This window comes from Podarcis bocagei (genome assembly GCF_964188305.1).
Source record: "Podarcis bocagei genome assembly, chromosome: 17".
Taxonomy (NCBI): domain Eukaryota; kingdom Metazoa; phylum Chordata; class Lepidosauria; order Squamata; family Lacertidae; genus Podarcis; species Podarcis bocagei.
Genome location: NC_138143.1, coordinates 20,226,897 through 20,247,397, shown reverse-complemented (window position 1 = coordinate 20,247,397; position 20,501 = coordinate 20,226,897). Strand labels below are relative to the sequence as shown.

General features: G+C 45.5%; 1 protein-coding gene across 1 annotated transcript in view; it reads right to left on the bottom strand.

Annotated features, from left to right (window-relative positions):
• MUSK (muscle associated receptor tyrosine kinase) overlaps nt 1–20,501 on the bottom strand; it is a 64,977-nt gene that overhangs the window by 17,932 nt on the left and 26,544 nt on the right. Inside the window, exons 7-10 of the mRNA XM_081175951.1 lie at nt 14,817–14,976; nt 14,554–14,620; nt 4,065–4,328; nt 447–622 (exon numbers count right to left, since the gene is read on the bottom strand). Of these exons, the coding sequence (XP_081032077.1) occupies nt 447–622; nt 4,065–4,328; nt 14,554–14,620; nt 14,817–14,976 (667 nt within the window). The remainder of the gene's footprint in view (nt 1–446; nt 623–4,064; nt 4,329–14,553; nt 14,621–14,816; nt 14,977–20,501) is intronic.

Sequence of the window (20,501 nt, the reverse complement as noted above, 5' to 3'; positions counted from 1 at the left end):
GTAGGAATCTCTACGCACAAAATTGGAAAGAAGCAGAAATACCCACTAAAGAAGATTGGACAAGCAAGTCAAAGAATCATGCAGAACTGGCAAAGTTAGCCGCTAAAATAAGAGAACCTAATGGCGAAGTTTTTGTGGAAGAATGGAAATCCTTTTTGGATTATTTAAAGAAATAATATTATATGATGAGCAGGCGAGCAGGATTTGAATTATGAGCAACAAAAGGGATTGAAGATGATAGGAATTTTGTTAAGGTTTAATAGATAGAAGACATCTATTAAAACACGATGAGAAAGGGGGTGAGGAGTAAAAAACGTTTTTATTATGTATTGAAATGTTTGTGTGAGATTTCGGAAAACTTTTAAAAAAAACTTCAGGGGGGAAAAATATAAAGTTTACACCACATAAATTTGTTGAGACAACAGGCTACTTATTGAACTGCTTACCAAACTGTGGGATCCTCGTGCAAGTATTGGGGTCCTGCTGTATGCTGGGAAGACTGTTGCACTTGGGAAGGGTAAGCAACATCAATCCAGGCTTATAGATTCCTTTGCGGGCATTTTCTTCCATCGAAAGCCATTCTTTAAAGCAGTAGAGATCCTTTACAGCAAGGCAGTGCTCTCTAGAGTGTTTCACAAACAACAGCAGAATGCACAGTCAATGATCTGACGGCGACAATATTACCCTAACTATGGACAGCCAGCAGCATACAAGAAAGTCGTCATGTGGCGTAAATCAGTACAGATTACATTAATTCTGTTTTTTTTTTTTTTGCATTAAATTTTTATTCGTATTTAGTAAAAAACAAAAAAGATAAATAAACAAACAAGTTTACATATCAAGCAAATTAACCATTACATAAGTTGTTGTTCCCATTTCCCATTTTATACACACAAAAATTAAACATAAAAATTCATAAAGATAGAAACTGTTTTGTAGTCTGTCAGATCTTTGACTTCCCTCCACCCTTTTGGTAGGTTTCTAATAAATTCCATGGTTGCGTATTTATTTTTAATCTTAAGATTGTCGCTGATAGAGTTTTTCTCTCCCCGCCAGATCATCTTATAAATCTGTTCCAATATAATTCCAAAATTTACTCCAATTTTTCTTGAATTTCTGTTCATCTTGGTCACGTAACCTGCCTGTTAGTCTATCCAGCTCGGCGTAATTTACCATTTTAATCTGCCAATCGCTTATGCCAGGTATAGCCTCCGACTTCCAATTTTGTGCCAGCAGAATTCTTGCGGCTGTGGTGGCGTAGAGGAATATTAATTTGTCCTCGCTTTTTATTTCTTTGCCCATTATACCCAACAGAAAGGCCTCAGGTCTCTTGGGAAAGGTATATTTTAATATTTTTTTAAGCTCATTATAAATTGATTCCCAAAAGGCCTTCACCTTGCTGCATAACCACCACATATGATACAGGTCTCCCCCCACTTCGCCACATTTCCAGCATGTCTTATTCTTTAATCTATACATTTTGGCCAGCTTCGCCGGTGTTTTTTTTAATGCTAGCTAAGTATCTGGCCAGACACTGCCATTGCCCTACTCTTTTACCATTGATTTCAATGGAAGTTGCTTCTGGCATGTGATGCATTTGGGTACTCTATGCGTCATTGAAACGTTACCAGAAGCATTTGACGCCACCAGGCCCTCTCCACAGATCAGACAAGAATATAGTTTGAATATTTCCTTGGTTTTCTGCGCTTCTTTCTCTTTAAGGAAAGACTTCCCACGTAAGTTTAACAGGTTTTGTCCTGTGATTTTGTAAGCATATTCACATAGGACTTTCTTCTTTAAAGAAATTAAAATTCCATTCTCAGGATAAGATTTGGCAGTAGCACAGAACATTATGGTGCTTCTCCTGAAATTCTGGTTTGACATTAAAAACAAAACTCAAAAACAAAGCCCGTTTAGACAGTCCCTGAGAAAGTGTCTGTCTAAAGCAGAGGGAGAGGGAGAGACAGTGTGGCTTTGGTTGAGACCAACTGGTTTCCAGAACAGTCTCTGGCATGTTGACATGAGAAATTATAAATGAGAATGAGCAGGGCTGGTGAGCACTGCTCAAAAGCCCCCTCTTTGTTCTTGGTCCTGATGAACTGGGAGCAGCAAACCAGAAGCATCGGCATATCACTTGGTCCAAACCCAGCTTTTGGGTTTATTTCCAGCAACAAACCATGAGCGTTAGGCTACGACAAACCTTGGCTATTACTCGCGATTTTTTTGGAAAGCCACAAACCGCCAACCCAGGTTTGGGTCAGTGACGGAGTGAAGCAGGGATTTTTCAGCTGAATGCACCAGCATCCTTCATGTTAAACCATGGCTAAATTAATCTCTAATTAACAGAAGAACCTCTGCTTCTTAATGGCGGCGTTGGGGGGTTATTGGCAGGCGAAGTGCTTTTGCACTCAGCGCCTCCCTGCCTCTCGCATTCCATGCCAGAGCGACAGCCAGGTACTGAGACGAACCGCAAGTGGAGCCCATCCCCCCTGTCCCTGGGGGGAATTTGCAAGGATAATTACCCTCAATCATCCTTGTTTTTTCTTTGCCAATGATCTCCCGCTGTCATGGGAGGTGCCTCCATTAAGGCAGACAGGAACCGGAAGCCAACCATGGCTAGATGTTAACCATGGTTGAAAGTAGCAAGTGAACCAGGCCTCCATGGGTAATCGCTATGGAACAGTATGGAAGAGTCCATATCTGGATTTACTCAACTTACTCCCTCCTTCCCCACTCTCCCAACCCATCCCATCCCCACTTTATAGCAAACAGTCAGGTACAAGCCCCATGGCTGTTATAACTCAGGAAGTTCATACAAGAGAACAGCTTCCAGTTCTTCACTACATGCTAGCGACTGGCTCCCTACCAGGCAATAGCTATACACCAACCATTAACTAACAACGACGAAAGAATATAGGTTGATTTCTATCGATAGCAAGGAGCACTGGCAGGTTCATTGCTTTCCTATGAAAACAAGGGCTTGCTGGTTGCCCACTTTATTTGGGGAAATCAGAGTTAGATGGAAAGAATGAATTGCACAGGACTGTTTATTTATTTATTGGAGGTCACATCTAAAAATGACCCGATAAATGCTCTTATAAACAAAACACAAAGCCACACTTCTCACTCGAAGTAACAGGTGGTGGTAGCAGCGGCTGGTCAGCCCCATGCAAGCCTCTGGGGAGAAAGCCCTGCTTTAGGATGGATTTAGGAAGGCTTAACGTTTTCAGAATGACCTATGAGTCAACGCATATATTCATTGGATGAAAGGGTTTGCTGGCTGGGATCCAAGGAGCTCTCTGATTGGTTCCAAGTACGGCACGCCCAGCAAGGCTCTCGCTTCAGGATGGTTCCTGAATAGCAAATAACTTTGGGAACCCCTGGGGATTGGCAAAAGCGGTCTGTGATATGACATGACAGCAGTTGTGGATGGGGAGGCCCAGAGGAAAGCAACTAGAAATGCCACAGAGCAGATTCGATCTTTTGAGCACTTTGGATCAATGCCATAAGAAACGCAGTCATGAAATGTGCATTTGATCTGGAATAATGACCAAAGTAACCCAAGCCAATGCGGTTCGTTGGGCCTGATCCCCTAATTAGCTGAGGATACTTGCAGCATTCCAGGCAGGGGTGGTGGGTGGTGGGAATGAAACAGACCCCAAGCCAATCCTTGCCAAATGCTCAGGAATGTCTAGCATACAATGTCTGCAATTTGTCTCCAATAATGGATAGTACTAATGATTAAAACTTAACTTCCTGTTCCACATCTACTTAGGCACAATCATAGCAATATTTATACACAGCAGTCATCGTCAACGCCAATAGCCAATTAATAAATAATCTGATTTCAAAGCAACTCACATTTGAGGGGGAAATTTTTCCCCAACTCGCATTGGGGAAAAATATAATTGGAATTCCAAAATATAATTTGGAATGTAATATCCAAAATACGACATTTTTCTTTGTATTTCTCCATGCGTACCCTACCCTTTCCTGCAGGATGCGGTGAAATTTTGGGGGGCGGGATGAGGATCAGGTTTGTTTGTTTTGCTCACTTGTGTTACCTGCAAACAGGTTTTGGAGCAGCTCCGATCCTGGAGGGATTGCACTCCTGGAAGATGTAATGACACAGCAGGGACTCAGCGGCTGGGCGGCAAAAGGGACTCACTGTTTTCAACTCAGCCCACGCTGTGCGGACAAGCAGTTCTTGGGTCTCCTCTGGGTCTCCATAGGAGGCGTTGAAGAAAACGAAGGCGTCCTTGGCCAACAGAGAGCTACACACCTCTCCACGGTATGTGCTGCAGTAGCCTGTATCACCCTTGTAGAGTCTGATGGGGAAGAGAAAAACACACACGGGGGGATTTCTGAGTGTTGACAAATCGTGCAGACAAATCTGCAGACTATACCATCAGCACTTGAAGTGTTTAAAGCTAAACCCCTAGAACAGTTATTATATGGGGCTCAGATCTGGACAGGCATTCCCTTTGGATCTACAGAAGCTGTTTAATAATAAATAATAATATTTTTTTATATTATACCCCGCCCTTCCCGGTTCAGAAAACCGGTCTCAGGGCGGCTAACAACAACTTTAAAACACTTAATTGATGCAACAAAAAAACCAGCATAAATTACAGTAAAAACCGTGAATAACAATAAATTCAGAATTCAAAAATCAATTTAGGGGGGAAATCCATCCAATAAACATTAGATGATCACCAGGGCTAGCTGGCTAAATTAGTCCTATTTGGGCCAGTGAGGAGACCAGGGGAGAATTAGCTGTGGGATCCCAGAGCGGGTAATCTTCATAAAAAGGGGAGGGGAGGGAAGGAAGGGGGGGGGAGATCAGGCTAAGTCCAAATTGAAAGCTAGGCAGAATATCTCTGTCTTAAAGGCCCTGAGAAAGGAAATTAAATCCTGCAGGGCCCTGGCCTCATGGGTTTAGTCTAAGTTCCTAAGGCAATTTTTTCATGCTCCATCCAAATGCTTCTGTTCCATTCCAAATGCTTCCTTGTACTTGGAGACTAATCTCACCTCTGTTGAATTACAGACTTGGCGTAGGACATTTAATTATTGGCTTCGCCTAAATTTAAACCCCACTGGCCTACCACCCTTAGTATTGCAAGATTGTCATGAGAGCACTTGGACTAAAATTGTCAGCCGAAAGCTTTACTTTTCTGGTTGATCACCACAACAGTTAGTAACACCGGGCTTCCGTAAAGCAAATAATTTAACCAGACAGAGCCTATGTCTATGATATCGAGTGACAGAATAATCTGGCCACAATAAGGAAATTTTGTCCATGGTATGATTATTTTCCACCTAGTCATTTTGACACTTTGTCACCCTATTTGCAAAATTTAACAATTCCAAAATACAGACGCGTTTTCACTTTCGCAAGATTGAATATACTGCCTTCGGCTGTACTTGAGGGTCAATTTCAAAAAATTCCACTGGAAAAACGGTTATGTCCCTGTGGAGCTGGCAGTACTGAGTCTGTGGCTAATGTCCTTCTGGCTTGCAGTCTTTATAAAGATTTGAGGAGTGAGGCTATTACCCCTCTACTGTGGTCCATGCTGGGTTGCTCAACCACTGTCACGGTGTCCTTTCTCTTGGCAGATCAAGATGATCAGGTGACAGCAAAAACTGCAAAGTTTTTAGTAGGGGCAATTAGAATAAGATCTATTATTTGATTATTGACGTAAAGCCCCAAAATTTATTTGCTATAGTTACGTTTTTACCTCTATCTTCGGTACATTTTATTTTATTTTATTGCTGATGGTGAAGCCAGCAAGGACAGTGACTTTGGGAGTGGGCGGGGCCAGCACAGGTAAGCCCCTTCCACTCTCAGCATGTTACTTGTATGTGTGAAGGCTAATGGGAGAGGCTGTTTCTAAGGCAAAGAGGAAGAGAAAAGGCATTCTGAAGCCTAACTGGTTATAGAGCAAGGGAGTGTTGAAAATGGAAATTCAAAGATGGGTCTCTTCATTGCCTCGCCAACTCAACATGAAAGAAAAGCCAGGAGGATCATACTTAACTAGAAGCATGATTGCTGTTCGTTCTGTCTTGACCCACATCGTTCTGCCCAGACACTGAGGTCCAGCGCCAAGGGCCTTCTGGCGGTTCCCTCACTGCGAGAAGCCAAGTTACAGGGAACCAGGCCTTCCTGGTAGTGACACCCGCTCTGTGGAACACCCTGCCATCAGATGTGAAAGAGATAAACAACTACAGTGGTACCTCAGGTTACAGATGTTTCAGGTTACAGACTCTGTTAACCCAGAAATAGTACCTTGGGTTAAGAACTTTGCTTCAGGATGAGAGCAGAAATCATGCTCTGGCGGTGCGGCGGCAGTGGGAGGCCCCATTAGCTAAAGTGGTACTTCAGGTTAAGAACAGTTTCAGGTTAAGAACGGACCTCCAGAACGAATTAAGTTCTTAACCCGAGGTACCACTGTACCAGACTTTTAGAAGGGATTTGAAGGCAGCCCAGTTTAGTGAAGCTTTTAATGTTTGATGCATTACTGTATTTTAATATTTGTTGGATGCCCCCAGAGTGGCTGGGGAAGCCCAGCCAGGTGGGCAGGGTATAAATAAATTATTATTATTATTATTATTATTATTATCATCATCATCATCATCATCATCATCATCATCATCATCACACAAGGGTCACAGAGTTCAGTTTATATCAGTCCCAAATATTAGGAAATGCCAAAGGAGCTATCTGCACCTCTGTTAAAAAATTTCCTTCCCTCGGCTGATTTCCATCACCAACTTACTTGCTTGAAGGATGTGAGCTGCCTGCCACTGACAAGATGACTCAAGGTTTCCCCAACACTCAATATGTGTAAATATGCTTCCCAGCTGTAGGGACACTGATTTTTTTTCTCTCCCTCTCTCTCTTTCAGCATTCCATACCAAGGTTGCAACGTTCTCCCTTGACTCCATTTCTTCTGGGATACGATCAGGGTTGGATTAAAAAATTTTGCTCGTGTTTGCAGAAAAGGAAGTGATTCATCACGACAGTAACCTGATAGCAGTGCAATGTCCCCGTGGACATAGCAGACGAGCCAAGATTAATGTTTCTCCTGTGTGTAGCTCAGTCCCTTTTCATGAATGATACATGCACACAAATGCAGCGCTTGCATTCATTGAATTACCGTATTTTTCGCTCTATAACACGCACCTGACCATAACACGCACATAGTTCTTAGAGGAGGAAAACAAGAAAAAAATATTCTAAACGAAACAGTGGATGTATGATTTTTGTGGTTCATGCTGTGGCCACAGACGTGATCTGACGGTGAGTTTGGGGTAGCCCAATGCAAAAATCCTGAGGATCCATGTGGATCCATGCTTTGTAACCATGTTTTTGCGCCATTGCAGCCCCATGAAACAGTGGGTGTGTGGGTGTGTTTTGGTGCAGGCTGTAGCGATGCATATGCTATATGATCTGATGGTGAACTTGGGGTGACCCAGTGCAAAAATCCTGAGGATCCATGTGGATCCATGCTTTGTAACCACATTTTAAGTGGGGAGGGAAGGAAAAGTATTAAAGGGAGAAGGAACACGCGTGGGGTGGGTGGAGAAGGATGTGGCTAATAATGCAGGAGAGGGGTCTAAGGGGACAAGGAACACGTGTGGGGTGTGTTCAGAAGGATGTGGCTAATAATGCAGGAGAGGGGTCTAAGGGGACAAGGAACACGCGTGGGGTGGGTGGAGAAGGATGTGGCTAATGATGCAGGTGAGGGGTCTAAGGGGACAAGGAACACGCGTGGGGTGGGTGGAGAAGGATGTGGCTAATAATGCAGGAGAGGGGTCTAAGGGGACAAGGAACACGCGTGGGGTGGGTGGAGAAGGATGTGGCTAATGATGCAGGAGAGGGGTCTAAGGGGACAAGGAACACGCGTGGGGTGGGTGGAGAAGGATGTGGCTAATAATGCAGGAGAGGGGACAAGGAACACGCGTGGGGTGGGTGGAGAAGGATGTGGCTAATAATGCAGGAGAGGGGTCTAAGGGGACAAGGAACACGCGTGGGGTGGGTGGAGAAGGATGTGGCTAATAATGCAGGAGAGGGGTCTAAGGGGACAAGCAACACGCGTGGGGTGGGTGGAGAAGGATGCGGCTAATGATGAAGGAGAGGGGTCTAAGGGGAAAAGGAGCTCGCGTGGGGTGGGTGGAGAAGGAGCTTTTCGGAGAGCTGAGCGGGGAGGGGGGAGGGAAAGAGCACTGTTGCTTTAAAGGAGCCAACCGGACAGCAGCCACTTACAGCAGTGTAAGCAGCTCCTTTCCTCTCCCGCTTTCCTCCTTCTCTCCCTCTTTGCTGCTTTACGCAGCTAATGGCAAATCCCCTGCAACCCAAGTCCTGCTCAGCGGATCAGCTGAGACGCTTGGGAGAATTGTAATTTCCCCCTCTCCCTCATCCCGTGCCCTCCTGTCCCCAGCAGCCTTTTAAAAAACTTTTTTACTGATTTTCACTGCGCTCGTGGCTCAGAGCCCTCCTGTGCCTGCCGTCCCTCTGCAGCCTCATTGCTCCGTTTAGAGAGCGCACGGACCTTTGCTAGCTGAGGCTGCAGCAGCTGTTGCTGGCTACGCGGCGCTTTTTCCGGCTCGCTATGGCTCCCGTCTGTCCCTCCTCGCGTGTAAGCGGCTGCTGCCCGCTTTGCTGGCATGGCTCTCCTTCCCTCCCTCCTCCTCAGCTCCTCCCCCTCCTCCTGGCTGTAAAGCAAGCAAAGCTAGAGCCGTGCAAAGCCCTGCAAGCGGCTCCTTTGCTTGATTGACGGCAGCCATGGCTCCGGTCGAGTGCATTCGCTCCGTAACACGCACAGGCATTTTCCCTTACTTTCTAGGAGCAAAAAAGTGCGTGTTATGGAGCGAAAATTACGGTAATTTTACTGGTGTTTCTGCCTGGTTTTGAACATCCCTTTTACACTGTAGTACCTTGTTCTGTAATAGAAGTGTGGCTTAATAATAATATAAAAAATCATTGTAACAATATGTTGCCTAAATTTTAAATGCCAACAAGAATGGTGTGCTGGTAAAACGACATGGATCTATCAACTTTGAATCTTTTCAGAATAAGATCTTTACAGCCATCCTAAGTATTCGTAACAGCATGTCTTGAGTTTTATTTAAGGCCTCAAGTCGGCATATTTTAGGCAGAACAAAGTGTGTACTTAATAGTTTTTTCAACTTGTTGGTTTATGTAACTGAAAATTCCTGAAGACATGCTCTTAAATGTTTGTTTAATGGAATAGATCCAGTCAAGTTCAGTTAAACAAATGACATGCTTTCGGAAGATTAGAAAGATGATTCATCCTGAAGGCTTTTCCATGAATTATTTGCTTTTGTTCTATCAGTTTTAGGGCAGCAATTACAAAGCTGGATTTTTTAAAAAAGGTAAGAGATGAATAATTACTTTATTTTGGCCAACACTAAGGTTGCATCTTAGTCTTTTCTGACATTATCAACCTGAGACTGAAAAATGTGTTTCCCTTTTTTTAGATCCAGTCAAATTCTTCATACAGTCCTTGCTAGGAGATCCCATACCATCTTTGCACTGAAAAGAGGCACACAATCCACAACTTTTGCCCTGGCTGTGACTGAAATGTGCTTAGATATTGTCAAGATCCATATGGTTTGATTAATCTGGTGCCATTTCATTTTGGGTCTCTGTATCAAGAGTAGGTCTTGCAATGCTGGTGTTTTCGTTTTTATTTTGGTCGGATTCTGTATTTGTTTTACTTTGATTCTTACCTCTGCTTTTATCCAGAGCTCTGCAATAGCTTACGGCTAAAAACAAATACATTTGACGCTGGCTTGACTTGTATTCTCCAACAACAGCAATGGGTTGCTATAACAATTGAAGCATATTAGCTCGAAACCAAAGGGAACCTAATCCCTGCCATCCTTCCAAACGCTGTTGGTTTAAGAGGCTTAGAAGGAGTTTGCAAAGATAAACTCCAATGAGAGAATACCAATCAGTAACTTAAAGCCTAGTGCATTGTAACACTTTGCAAGCTTCTCATTTCCTCCCTTTGCCAAGTGGTGATGGGAATTTCACCTTTCCACTGCTCCCTATAATTCGTCACACCCTAAAACCCTTCACTCCACAGACTGCTGTTAGCAAGAGTGGGGTCAGCGGCGGAGGAATCCTCTCTGGCACCTGTGGTGGTGCGCCCAGGGCCAGGGCGAACTGCCTATAGGGGTGGGGCGCACAGCACCCATAGGGATGGGGCACGCGGTGCCCTTAGGGACGGGGCATGCCACGGGGCCTCAGCCGCCCTACAGCTAGTTGGGAGGCAGCGGAGAGACAGAGTGGAGCCTGCGGGTGCCCAAGACCCTTGGCTCGGGTGCGCTGCACAGGCCCAGTGGTTGGTGCCGCCCGCCATTTTGTCACCCCCCCCCTCAGTGGGGACACCTGGGGCGGGCCCATAGCTGTCAACATTTCCCTTTTTTTAAAGAGGAAATTCCCTTATTCCGAATAGGATTCCTCTCAAGTAAAGGGAAAAGTTGACAGCTATGGGCGGGCCGCACCTACTGCATCCCCCTTGCTACGCCCCTGAGTGGGGTAACTCACCATGGGATGGTTTCACATCAGGCATTTCAGACGGGAGATGAGAAGGAGATTGTGGCTGTTGCTTTTAAGAGCAGCCGCACATTTTCCAGAAACATCTAATGGGTAGAGCACTCCTAGCATCATCCAAGGAGGGGAACCTGTCTGAAATCATGGTGAGCCTGTCAATGGAGCCAATGATGTGGCAGGGGTCAGCAAACTTTTTCAGCAGGGGGTCGGTCCACTGTCCCTCAGACCTTGTTGGGGGCCAGACTATATTTTGGGGGGGGGGGAATGAATGAATTCCTATGCCCCACAAATAACCCAGAGATGCATTTTAAATAAAAGCACACATTCTACTCATGTAAAAACATGCTGATTCCTGGACCGTCCACAGGCCAGAAGGCGATTGGACCGGATCTGGCCCCCAGGCCTTAGTTTGCCTACCCGTGTGCTAGAGGAACCAAAGGTCTGACTCCGTGAAAGGCAGCTTCCAATATCCTTAATTTCTACCCCAGCAGGAAAAGGTCTGTGACCTGCTTAGCAGGTGGTTCCATCTGCCCTGGTCGTGTCACACAATCTTTTGTCACACAAAATCCATCCCCAGGTGACCCTTACCTCCATTCTAATGGCGCAAGAGTGAGGTCCATCCGAAGAAGACAGTTGCGTTGGAGGGAGCGAGAGGAGGAAAGAGAGAAAAAGAGAGATGAAATGGCAAGGGCTGTTTGTGCTATACTCAAAATAGATTTGCATCTTTACACAAATAAAGCTTAGAAGAGCTCTATAGCGTTTTTCTTTTAAGTTCTTAGGGAGAGAGAAGAGAATAAAAATAACTTCTGGTAGTGCCGTAGCTGGGGAGAGGGAGGGCAGGGGGGCTAGCCGGGTTTTTATGCCCTGGGTGAAACCTTTAGAGGGGCACCATTGAGGCTCCTGCCTGTGTACGCAAATGTGCAGTGTATGTGAGCAGGGCCGGATTTCGGTTTGATGAGGCCCAAAGCTACTGAAGGTAATGGGGCCCTTTTGATGTCCAGCTGTGCTTTGTCAACAACAAATTGTCAGTGTTTTTTGTGTTGAATATATGCTATATGGTAATTTATGGACCTAATAGTTATCTCAAGCCATTTGCCCATGTTGCCATGCAACCAGTCCATGCAGAATGTAGGCATCCTATATATAGAAATGAGCAAACCAGTGATATTATAGGGAGCAGGCTAGCAGATGTGGCCCATTACTTACATCAGGTGTAGACAAACTCCGGCCCTCCAGATGTTTGGGACTACAATTCCCATTATCCCTAGCTAACAGGACCAGTGGTCATGGATGATGGGAATTGGAGTCCCAAACATCTGGAGGGCCGGAGTTTGCCTATGCCTGACCTACATCATAGGAGCCTATACAACACAAAACACTGTTGCTGTAGGTAGGTTTTATTTTATTTGTTTTTTAACTTATATTTTGGAAATATACATCCAGGTTTTTTTCCTTTAAATTTTTTTGGTCCTCCCAAGAGAGTGGGGCCCTAAGCTATAGCTTGCTTAGCTTATACATAAATCATGAGTCAAACTGGGTCTTTCACTTGGGTGAAATGAAGCCTAGTTTTACCCCTGCCCTCTGAAGAAATTGTTCTCCTGATTTGGTTACAGGAATAGAGGCACAGAAGCAAGCTTCCGAAACAGATCTCTAGCTGGATGAGGAGTCCCATAGGGGCAAAAACAAAAAATCCTCCCAAAGCATTTTCTGTATGTCTATTTCCCCCTTCAGTTCACTTCCACGACAGTTTGTGTGATGCCCGCTGAGCAAATCGGAAAATCCACAAAGGGATCCGATTGTCTGTCTCCCACATCAGTTTTGGGAGAAAGGGGCAGAGAATACAGACATCATTAGCCTTGCCTGGTTTAAAGCAGACCAGATAAGGGGTGGTACTGGACATCAACAAGGCTTTAAACAGCCCGGTTCTCTCCACATCTACTCAGAAGTAACTCCACGTTAAGTTTGATGGTACTTAAGGTAAAGGTCCAGTCGTGACCAACTCTGGGGTTGCGGTGCTCATCTCACTTTATTGGGCGAGGGAGCCGGTGTACAGCTTCCGGGACATGTGGCCAGCAGGACTATGCTGCTTCTGGCGAACCAGAGCAGTGCATGGAAACATTGTTTACCTTCCCGCTGAAGTGGTACCTATTTATCTACTTGCACTTTGGTCTGCTTTCGAACTGCTAGGTTGGCAGGAGCAGGGACCAAGCAACGGGAGGAGAAGAAGAAGAAGAAGAGTTTGGATTTGATATCCCACCTTTCCCTCCCTTTAAGGAGTCTCAAAGCAGCTAACATTCTCCTTTCCCTTCCTCCCCCACAACAAACACTCTGTGAGGTGAGTGGGGCTGAGAGACTTCAAAGAAGTGTGACTAGCCCAAGGTCACCCAGCAGCTGCATGTGGAGGAGCGGAGACGTGAACCCGGTTCCCCAGATTAAAAGACTACCGCTCTTAACCACTACACCACACTGGGAGCTCACCCCGTCGCAGGGATTTGAACCACCGACCTTCTGATTGGAAAGTCCTAGGCTCTGTGGTTTAACCCACAGCGCCACCCGTGTCCCAAGTAAATGTGTCTAGGGTTGCAGCCTGCCATGGGCGGTGAAGGCACTATGCCGAGCCGTCTTTCCTAGTGGGCTTACTGGCACGTTGTGCCAGGGCGCTGGCCTCTCAGGGGCTCCGCAGCGAGTGGGGGAGCTGTGCGGCTTTGCCAGCAGCCTCCCCTTTCCCTGCATGCCTGCCAGCTGTGCCCCATCAACCATATGGCTGGCGGGTGTGCAGCTTGCCTCTGCAGGAGGAGAGCGATACCCGCAAAGGCTTAGGAAAAGTTCAACAATTCTGGGAAACGGGGGGGGGGGCGAGAGGAGGGGGCTTTGAACCATAGCACCAGATATGCTTAAGATGGCCCTGGCACTATGCTACCTTCCCGTTCCTCACCAGCAGGGAGGTCAGGGCGATACATTTGCACCTTGCCCACCTCTCTGCTGCCTCACTGCTCCCGGCGGAAGTTAGGGGAGCTATACAAGTCGTCATGTTTTATCACTTTTCAGAAAACTATCTGATGTGGCGCCCTGAGCTGAGCTGCATGGGTCAGCAGAGGAGGCCCAGCTATTGATGCTGCCATGCTCTGTGGGTTTGAGCAGGCGCAGCCTTCTCTGTGGTGGCCCCTCCAAGTTGTAGACTGCCCTTCCCTCTGAGGTGTGTCTTGCACCATCACTGCATGCTTTTCAGGGACTGGTCAAGACACACCTCTTTAGCCAGGCCTTTGGTCAAGAGGATGTCTTCTCTGCCCCCGCATTGCTGTGCTCTGCAGCTCTGCCAGGTCATTTTGATGTTGGTTTTATTTCATTATTTTATTCGGCCTTAACTTGAATTGTGGCATTTGCGGGGGGGGGGCAGGGGTGTGTGTGTGTTACTGGGAGCATTTAGCGAAGTACAAATAATAAATAAATGAAGACCACACACAAGATCAAAGTAATCTCGGCGTGATTTTTGCACCTTGTCGTGTTGTACACATTATGAGCAGAATGGGAAACGGCGGGGGGGGGGGAGACAACAACATTTTTCCTGAACACTTTGGTATTCCATATACAGTGGTACCTCAGGTTACATACGCTTCAGGTTACATACGCTTCTGGTTACAGCCTCCGCTAACTCAGAAATATTACCTCAGGTTAAGAACTTTGCTTCAGGATGAGAACAGAAATCATGCTCCGGCGGCATGGCAGCAGCAGGAGGCCCTATTAGCTAAAGTGATGCTTCAGATTAAGAACAGTTTCAGATTAAGAACAGACCTCCGGAACGAATTAAGTACTTAACCTGAGGTACCACTGTACTTTCCTTTGGGACCAACCTGTCCCCGGTTCATGTAAGTAATACTCAAGATGTTCATGCCTCCCTGAACTATTTTCACATGGCTGTTAGGTGATATTAATATAGTGCTTCCTCACTTCCTTCTCCTGGATGAGTTTACAGAGTGTCTTGGGACACCGTAACCAGGACGGCAGCAAATATGTCGGAAATTATAGCTGTGCCAAACTCTGAAGTGTAATAATATAGGAAGAAACAGCCGGGAATGAGGTGCACTCCTAGATCAAATTTATCCTGCTGCAAATTACAAGGAAGCCAAGCCCTTCAACTTTCTATGACGTCTCTCTCTGTGTGTGAGCAAAACTCCACACAGAAGTTGAAGTACATTTGATTCCCCCACAAGTGCCTCTTTCTCTAAAAGCATACCTGATACGTTGATAGTGGCTGCGGCTTTTGCTGTGCCATAAGTCTCGCTGTGCTTATTCGTTGCTATGCAGGTGAACAAACCCGGCCGGGTGACGTAGACTTGCAACCTGGAATCGATCACTCTGTCTTTGACGGTTTCTACGATGGATCCTGCTGAGACCTAAGACAAATGAGCGACGGTTCAGATGTATTGCGTAAAAACCACAGGTCATCAGAATACAGAAGCAAAACAAGTGTAGCTGGTGCAGAATTCAGCGGCCAGGTTGCTCACCAGAGCAAGACGGTTTCAGCATATTACACCGATCCTGGTCCGACTGCACTGGCTACCAATTAGTTTCCGGGCCCAATTCAAAGTGCTGGTTTTGACCTATGAAGTCTTGAATGGCTCAGGACCACAATACCTCAAGGACCGCCTCTTCCCCTATGAACCTACACGGTCCCTGAGATCATCTTCTGAGGTCCTGAAAGACCTACATTGGCTCCGAGCACAATTCAAAGTGTTGGTGCTGACCTTTAAAGCCCTAAACAGCCTCAGCCCAGTAGACCTGAAGGAGCGTCTCCACCCCCATCGTTCAGCCTGAGGGAACCAGGCAGAAGGCCTTCTCAGTAGTGGTGCCCTCCCTGTGGAACGCCCTCCCATCAAATGTCAAGGAAATAGACAACTATCTGACTTTTGGAAGACATCTGAAGGCAGCCCTGTTTAGGGAAGCTTTTAAAGTTTGATGTTTATAATAATAATAATTTATTACGGCCGTAGGCCCATACAGATAAAAACAAGACATAAATAACAGCCTGTGCACGTGGGGAAAAACAGCCGCTAAAACACTACTATAACAATAAAATACTATAAGATGGAATGGCATACTACGCCTTAATTAGCTTGTGGTGCTCCTTGGCAATGCTTTTGGGTAAGGACAGCGACCAGGAACCTAGCCACTTTCAGGGTCGTATGGGTATCCTTATCCTGCAAGATTTGGGCAAGGTGGAATTTTGGTGGGGTACCCTCTAGTTTCTGTATGATTGATCCCAACAAATTTGCCCGTGGCACCTTGAATAAGGGGCAAGTGAACATAATGTGCTGAAGCGACTCCGGCGTCTCCTTATCACATTCGCACATGGCGGAGGCTTGGCCCTTTGAGAATCTATGTCTCAGGACATTGGAGGGAAAAACGTTAAACCTCGCTTTGGTGAAGGCCAGCCTATGGGCAACAGTCGAAAGGGAGGAGAGGTATGATGGAACGCAGTAAGTTAAAGTGATACCAATGTTCTGGGGCGAACAAACACCTCCCCCCATCGTATAATTTCTCTGTAAATCGATGTCATCCAGTCTTTGGCGGATCAGTCTTTGAGCAGTGATTTGATCTAGTTTTAGGGAATCTAAGGGAGAGATTCCATAGCTCAGGAGTTTGGCATGAATTCTACTAGTCCAAAGGCTGGAGAATTCATCTCGCCATAAGCATTGGACAAGGTAATGGTCTGGTAATCTATGCCACAATGATAACCAATAATTGAAGACTTGCTTCCACAGGCAAGTTTCTAAGGATGCGATCTTCAATTCTAGTCGCATGGCTGCGTTGCTTACGCACAGGGGGAGCATTAGGAGCCGACGTAGGAATTGGTTTTGCAGAGTCTCAAGAGGAGCAAGGTCTGTCATCACGGCCCAGAGCGGGGCAGCATAAGCAAGCACGGGAACCACTTTTGCCTTGAACACCTTTAGGGCCGAGGGAACATGCAAAGCTCCATCCGAAAAGAAAAATCGGAGGAGCGCATATGACAGAGTTTTGGCCTTGTTAAGTAGGTGTTGAATATGTGCTTTCCACCCCAAATTGTATTGAAAAATAACTCCTAGGTATTGAAATTTTAGGACTTGCTCTATTTTTGCTCTACCAAGCTTCCATTCGTATAATCTCCGACTTCTGGCGAAAATCAGAATCTTAGATTTAGCATGATTGATGGTTAATTGGTTGAGTTGACAATACGTGGCAAAGATCTTCAGAGCTCTGGTTAGTCCAACACGTGTATAAGATAGAATTACCGCGTCGTCCGCATATAAAAGGAGTGGACAGCGGTAATCCGCTAGTCTAGGCGCATGTATACTTGGAGATGAGTTGACTAGGGGTGCTCGCATGTCGCTGATGAATAGATTGAATAGGCAGGGAGCCAATATACATCCTTGGCGCACTCCCTTGTTTATTGGTATCGAATTTGTGAGGTCGCCCGCAGGAGTAAGTCTCACTCTGGCAAGGGTACCTTCGTGGAGCTGACTTATAAGCCATAAGAGTCTTCTATCGATGCCCTGTTTCGCAAGTTTCTCCCAAAGAATATTTCTAGGAACGCTGTCAAAGGCTGCCTTAAGATCTAAGAAGGCAGCACACAGGTAGCCCCGGGGAGGGGAGGAGTACTTCCGTGCCAGATGGTAAAGAACTATCGCATGATCAGTTGTAGAGCGTTTAATTCTGAACCCTGCTTGTTCGTGGCCAATCTGGTTAGTCTCATCTACCCATCGCAATAGTTTCGTCAGCAGAAAGCTGGCATAAATTTTCCCTATGATCGAAAGGAGGCTGATGTTACGGTAATTTTCCGGCTCCATTGGAGAACCTTTTTTATGAATTGGTACTATAATGGCCTCCTTCCATATTTTGGGGATGAGACCAGAAGCGTTGATTGCGTCGAAGGTTTTGGCCAAGATGCCAGCCCACCATTTTGGGTGTAGTTTGATGGCTTCAGCAGGGATCAGGTCGGGCCCTGGGGCTTTGCCCGATTTCAGCTGGGCTATTAGCTTGGCTATTTCGTCAGGATCGGTGGGAGGCCAAATAGGTAGGTGGGAAAACAGATGCATCAGATGGTCGGAGGGAGCATCTGCCTGTGAGAAACATTTCTTCAGGAACAATTCCCATGTCGGTGCAGGGATGACTGCCCTTGGGTATTTCCTCACCCTTCTGTTAATCAGAGACCAGAATTCCCTGGATCTATGTGATTTTGAAGCAGTAATCAAGGCCTGCCAGCGATTATGTTGCCACTCACGTTTGGCAATTTTCTGCGTGCGTTTGTAAACTTGCTTGGCTTGTGCATAACTAGCTGGCAGAGTAGATGCATCGGAGGTCTTATATACATTATATATAGCACGAAGGCACTGTCTTGCTTGTTTGCACTGAGAGTTATACCAGGGGGCACCGTAAGTATACTCGTTTCGATTTAATATTTTGGGTGGTAACCTGAAGAAGGACGTAAGATCAGTCGTATGATGGTGGAAGCGTTTCAACACTATGCTATGCTCGTCTGAGGCAGAGCCTATGTAGGGATGGGGCCCGAGGATTTCTTTTTGAAAGAATTCCTGATACCTTTGAGCCTGGGTCTCCGACCATTTGATTCCTCTTACTTGGAGAGATACGTCGGTTACCATCTGGGTTGCATGTCTATAGGCCTCCGACTGCCAATTCAAGGAAAGCTTGGCTACAAGGGGAAGATGATCACTAGATTGTACATTCTCGATCTTAAAGGTGGAAATACACTTAAGTAGATCACTGGAGACCAGCAGGTAATCGAGGACGCTGTTTGATTTAACACTCAGGTGAGTGAAATCCCCTGGAATATCAGGGAGGCATGTGCCATTTAGGGGGACCAGATTTAAACGGATGGCCATTTGGTAGAGGAGTACTCCAGCCTCATTAACTCGTTGGTCTTTAGAAGTTCTCCTCATGATATGTTCCAGATCATAATTATCAAGGTTTGGGGTAACCCACCATTTGGCTTTGGTCAGCGAGTCCCAATTTGCTGCTGTGCGGGCATTAAAATCGCCACCTATTATGGCCGGGGTGTTTTATTGTATTTTTAATATTTTGTTGGAAACCACCCAGAGTGGCTGGGGAAACCCAGCCAGGTGGGCGGGGTATAAATAATAAATTATTATTATTATTTAAGAAGCAACTTAATAAGGGATAGCTCAGTCAATAGGGCACAAGACTCTTAATCTCAAGGTCGTGGGTTTGAGTCTCGTGTTGGGTAAAAGATTCCTGCATTGCTGGGGTTCAGACTAGATTACTCTCGTGGTCCCTTCATATGTATCATGGTAGATTATGACTGTTTTTAATTATAAATAACCAACCTGCTTGCAAAGGGGGGACATGGACTGCAAGGTTGGGACCAATGATTTAAACCTGTAATATTAGTACATTAATGTGGCTCTCTTGCCTAGGAAACGAATAAGGGAGAAGGTGTTGAAGAGCCAGGGATTTAACGCTGATATTTTATAGCCTGCTCTGATTCACACCAGCATTTAGAGTCACTTGTTCGCTTTCATTAGGAGCACATATTTCCTACATTAATAGGCATGCTTGTACAAATACAAGAACAAGCCAGAAGTTGGTCTGGTGAAAAAGGGCCGGTGTCAATTAATCCACAGGTTGTCAGGTTTCTCGTTTCTGTCTAAATATTTCGTTGATCAAAATATTTAACCAAGTCTTTCTTTTAGTCAGAAATCACTTCTCTGGATTTAGTGTGCAGAAGCAATTTCCTCAAGGTCATGAACCCAGTTCTGCTTGAGTTCATTGAGGTGTTATAGTGTCAGAGGGAAATGCAGCAGATTTAATAAAGTCCCAGGTTTAAACTGTTTTTCCTTATTTGCGATAGGATAAAGGCAGATTTCCCTGCAGTCAAGGAGGAGGTCAATGATGCACTTTCAGCGAGACATGTGTGTCAGATTGCATTTCTTAGTGCAGAAAGTATTGATCTCATGTGTAAAGATCTTTCCTATGCTTTCCTATTCTGATTAATTCTAGAAGCTACTAAAAGTTTCTCTGTATGAGAGAAGCAGGGGCAGAAGGGCTAATGATTGTTTGGGTTATACCTTCAGAGAAGCTGAGTACAGCTGCTTTGAATTAGTTTTCTCCCAATTAAGGTCATGGTGACTATAAATATAGGCCAGAAGGAGCCTGGGGTTTTACCTTTTCTCTTCTCTCTCTCTTCTTTCTGGTGTGGTGTTTCTGTTTCTGTACATAGGATGCTTAGTGCTAAGGTTTAGTCTTATTATGAGTTAAGTTTATAAATGCTGCAACTGGATTTTGTATGGACTGAGCCAAACCTCATTGTATTGGCTTTGATAACCATTACACTACATTTGCCTTCAGCACAAGTAAAGCTCTGTTGAATGAAGTACTATTGCCATAGCTGTAAACTTTTCCCTTTTCTTGTGAGGAATCCTATTCGGAATAAGGGAATTTCCCTTTAAAAAAGGGAAACGTTGACAGCTATGGCTATTGCCTCTGGTCTATTTTTGGGAACTCTGCTGAACTCGGCAACGCATTTAAGGTTTTCCTCCACGCTTATGACAACATATGACAATGTGGACCAGATCCAGATTTACAGAATCATAGAGTTGCAAGGGACACCAAGGATCATCTAGCCCAACCCCCTGCAATGCAGAAATATCAGATAACGCATCCAGATGTCTATCCAACTGCTACTTAAAAACCTTCAAGGAAGGAGAGTCCACCACCTCCGAAGGGAGACTGTTCCTCTGTCAAACAGCTCTTACTGTCAGAAAGTTCTTCCTGATGTTTAGTCAGAATCTCCTTTCTTGCAACTTGAAGCCATGGGTTTGAGTTCTATCCTCCAGAGCAGGAGAAAACAAGCTTGCTCCATCTTCCATGGGACAGCCCTTAAGATATTTGAAGATGGCCCTCATAT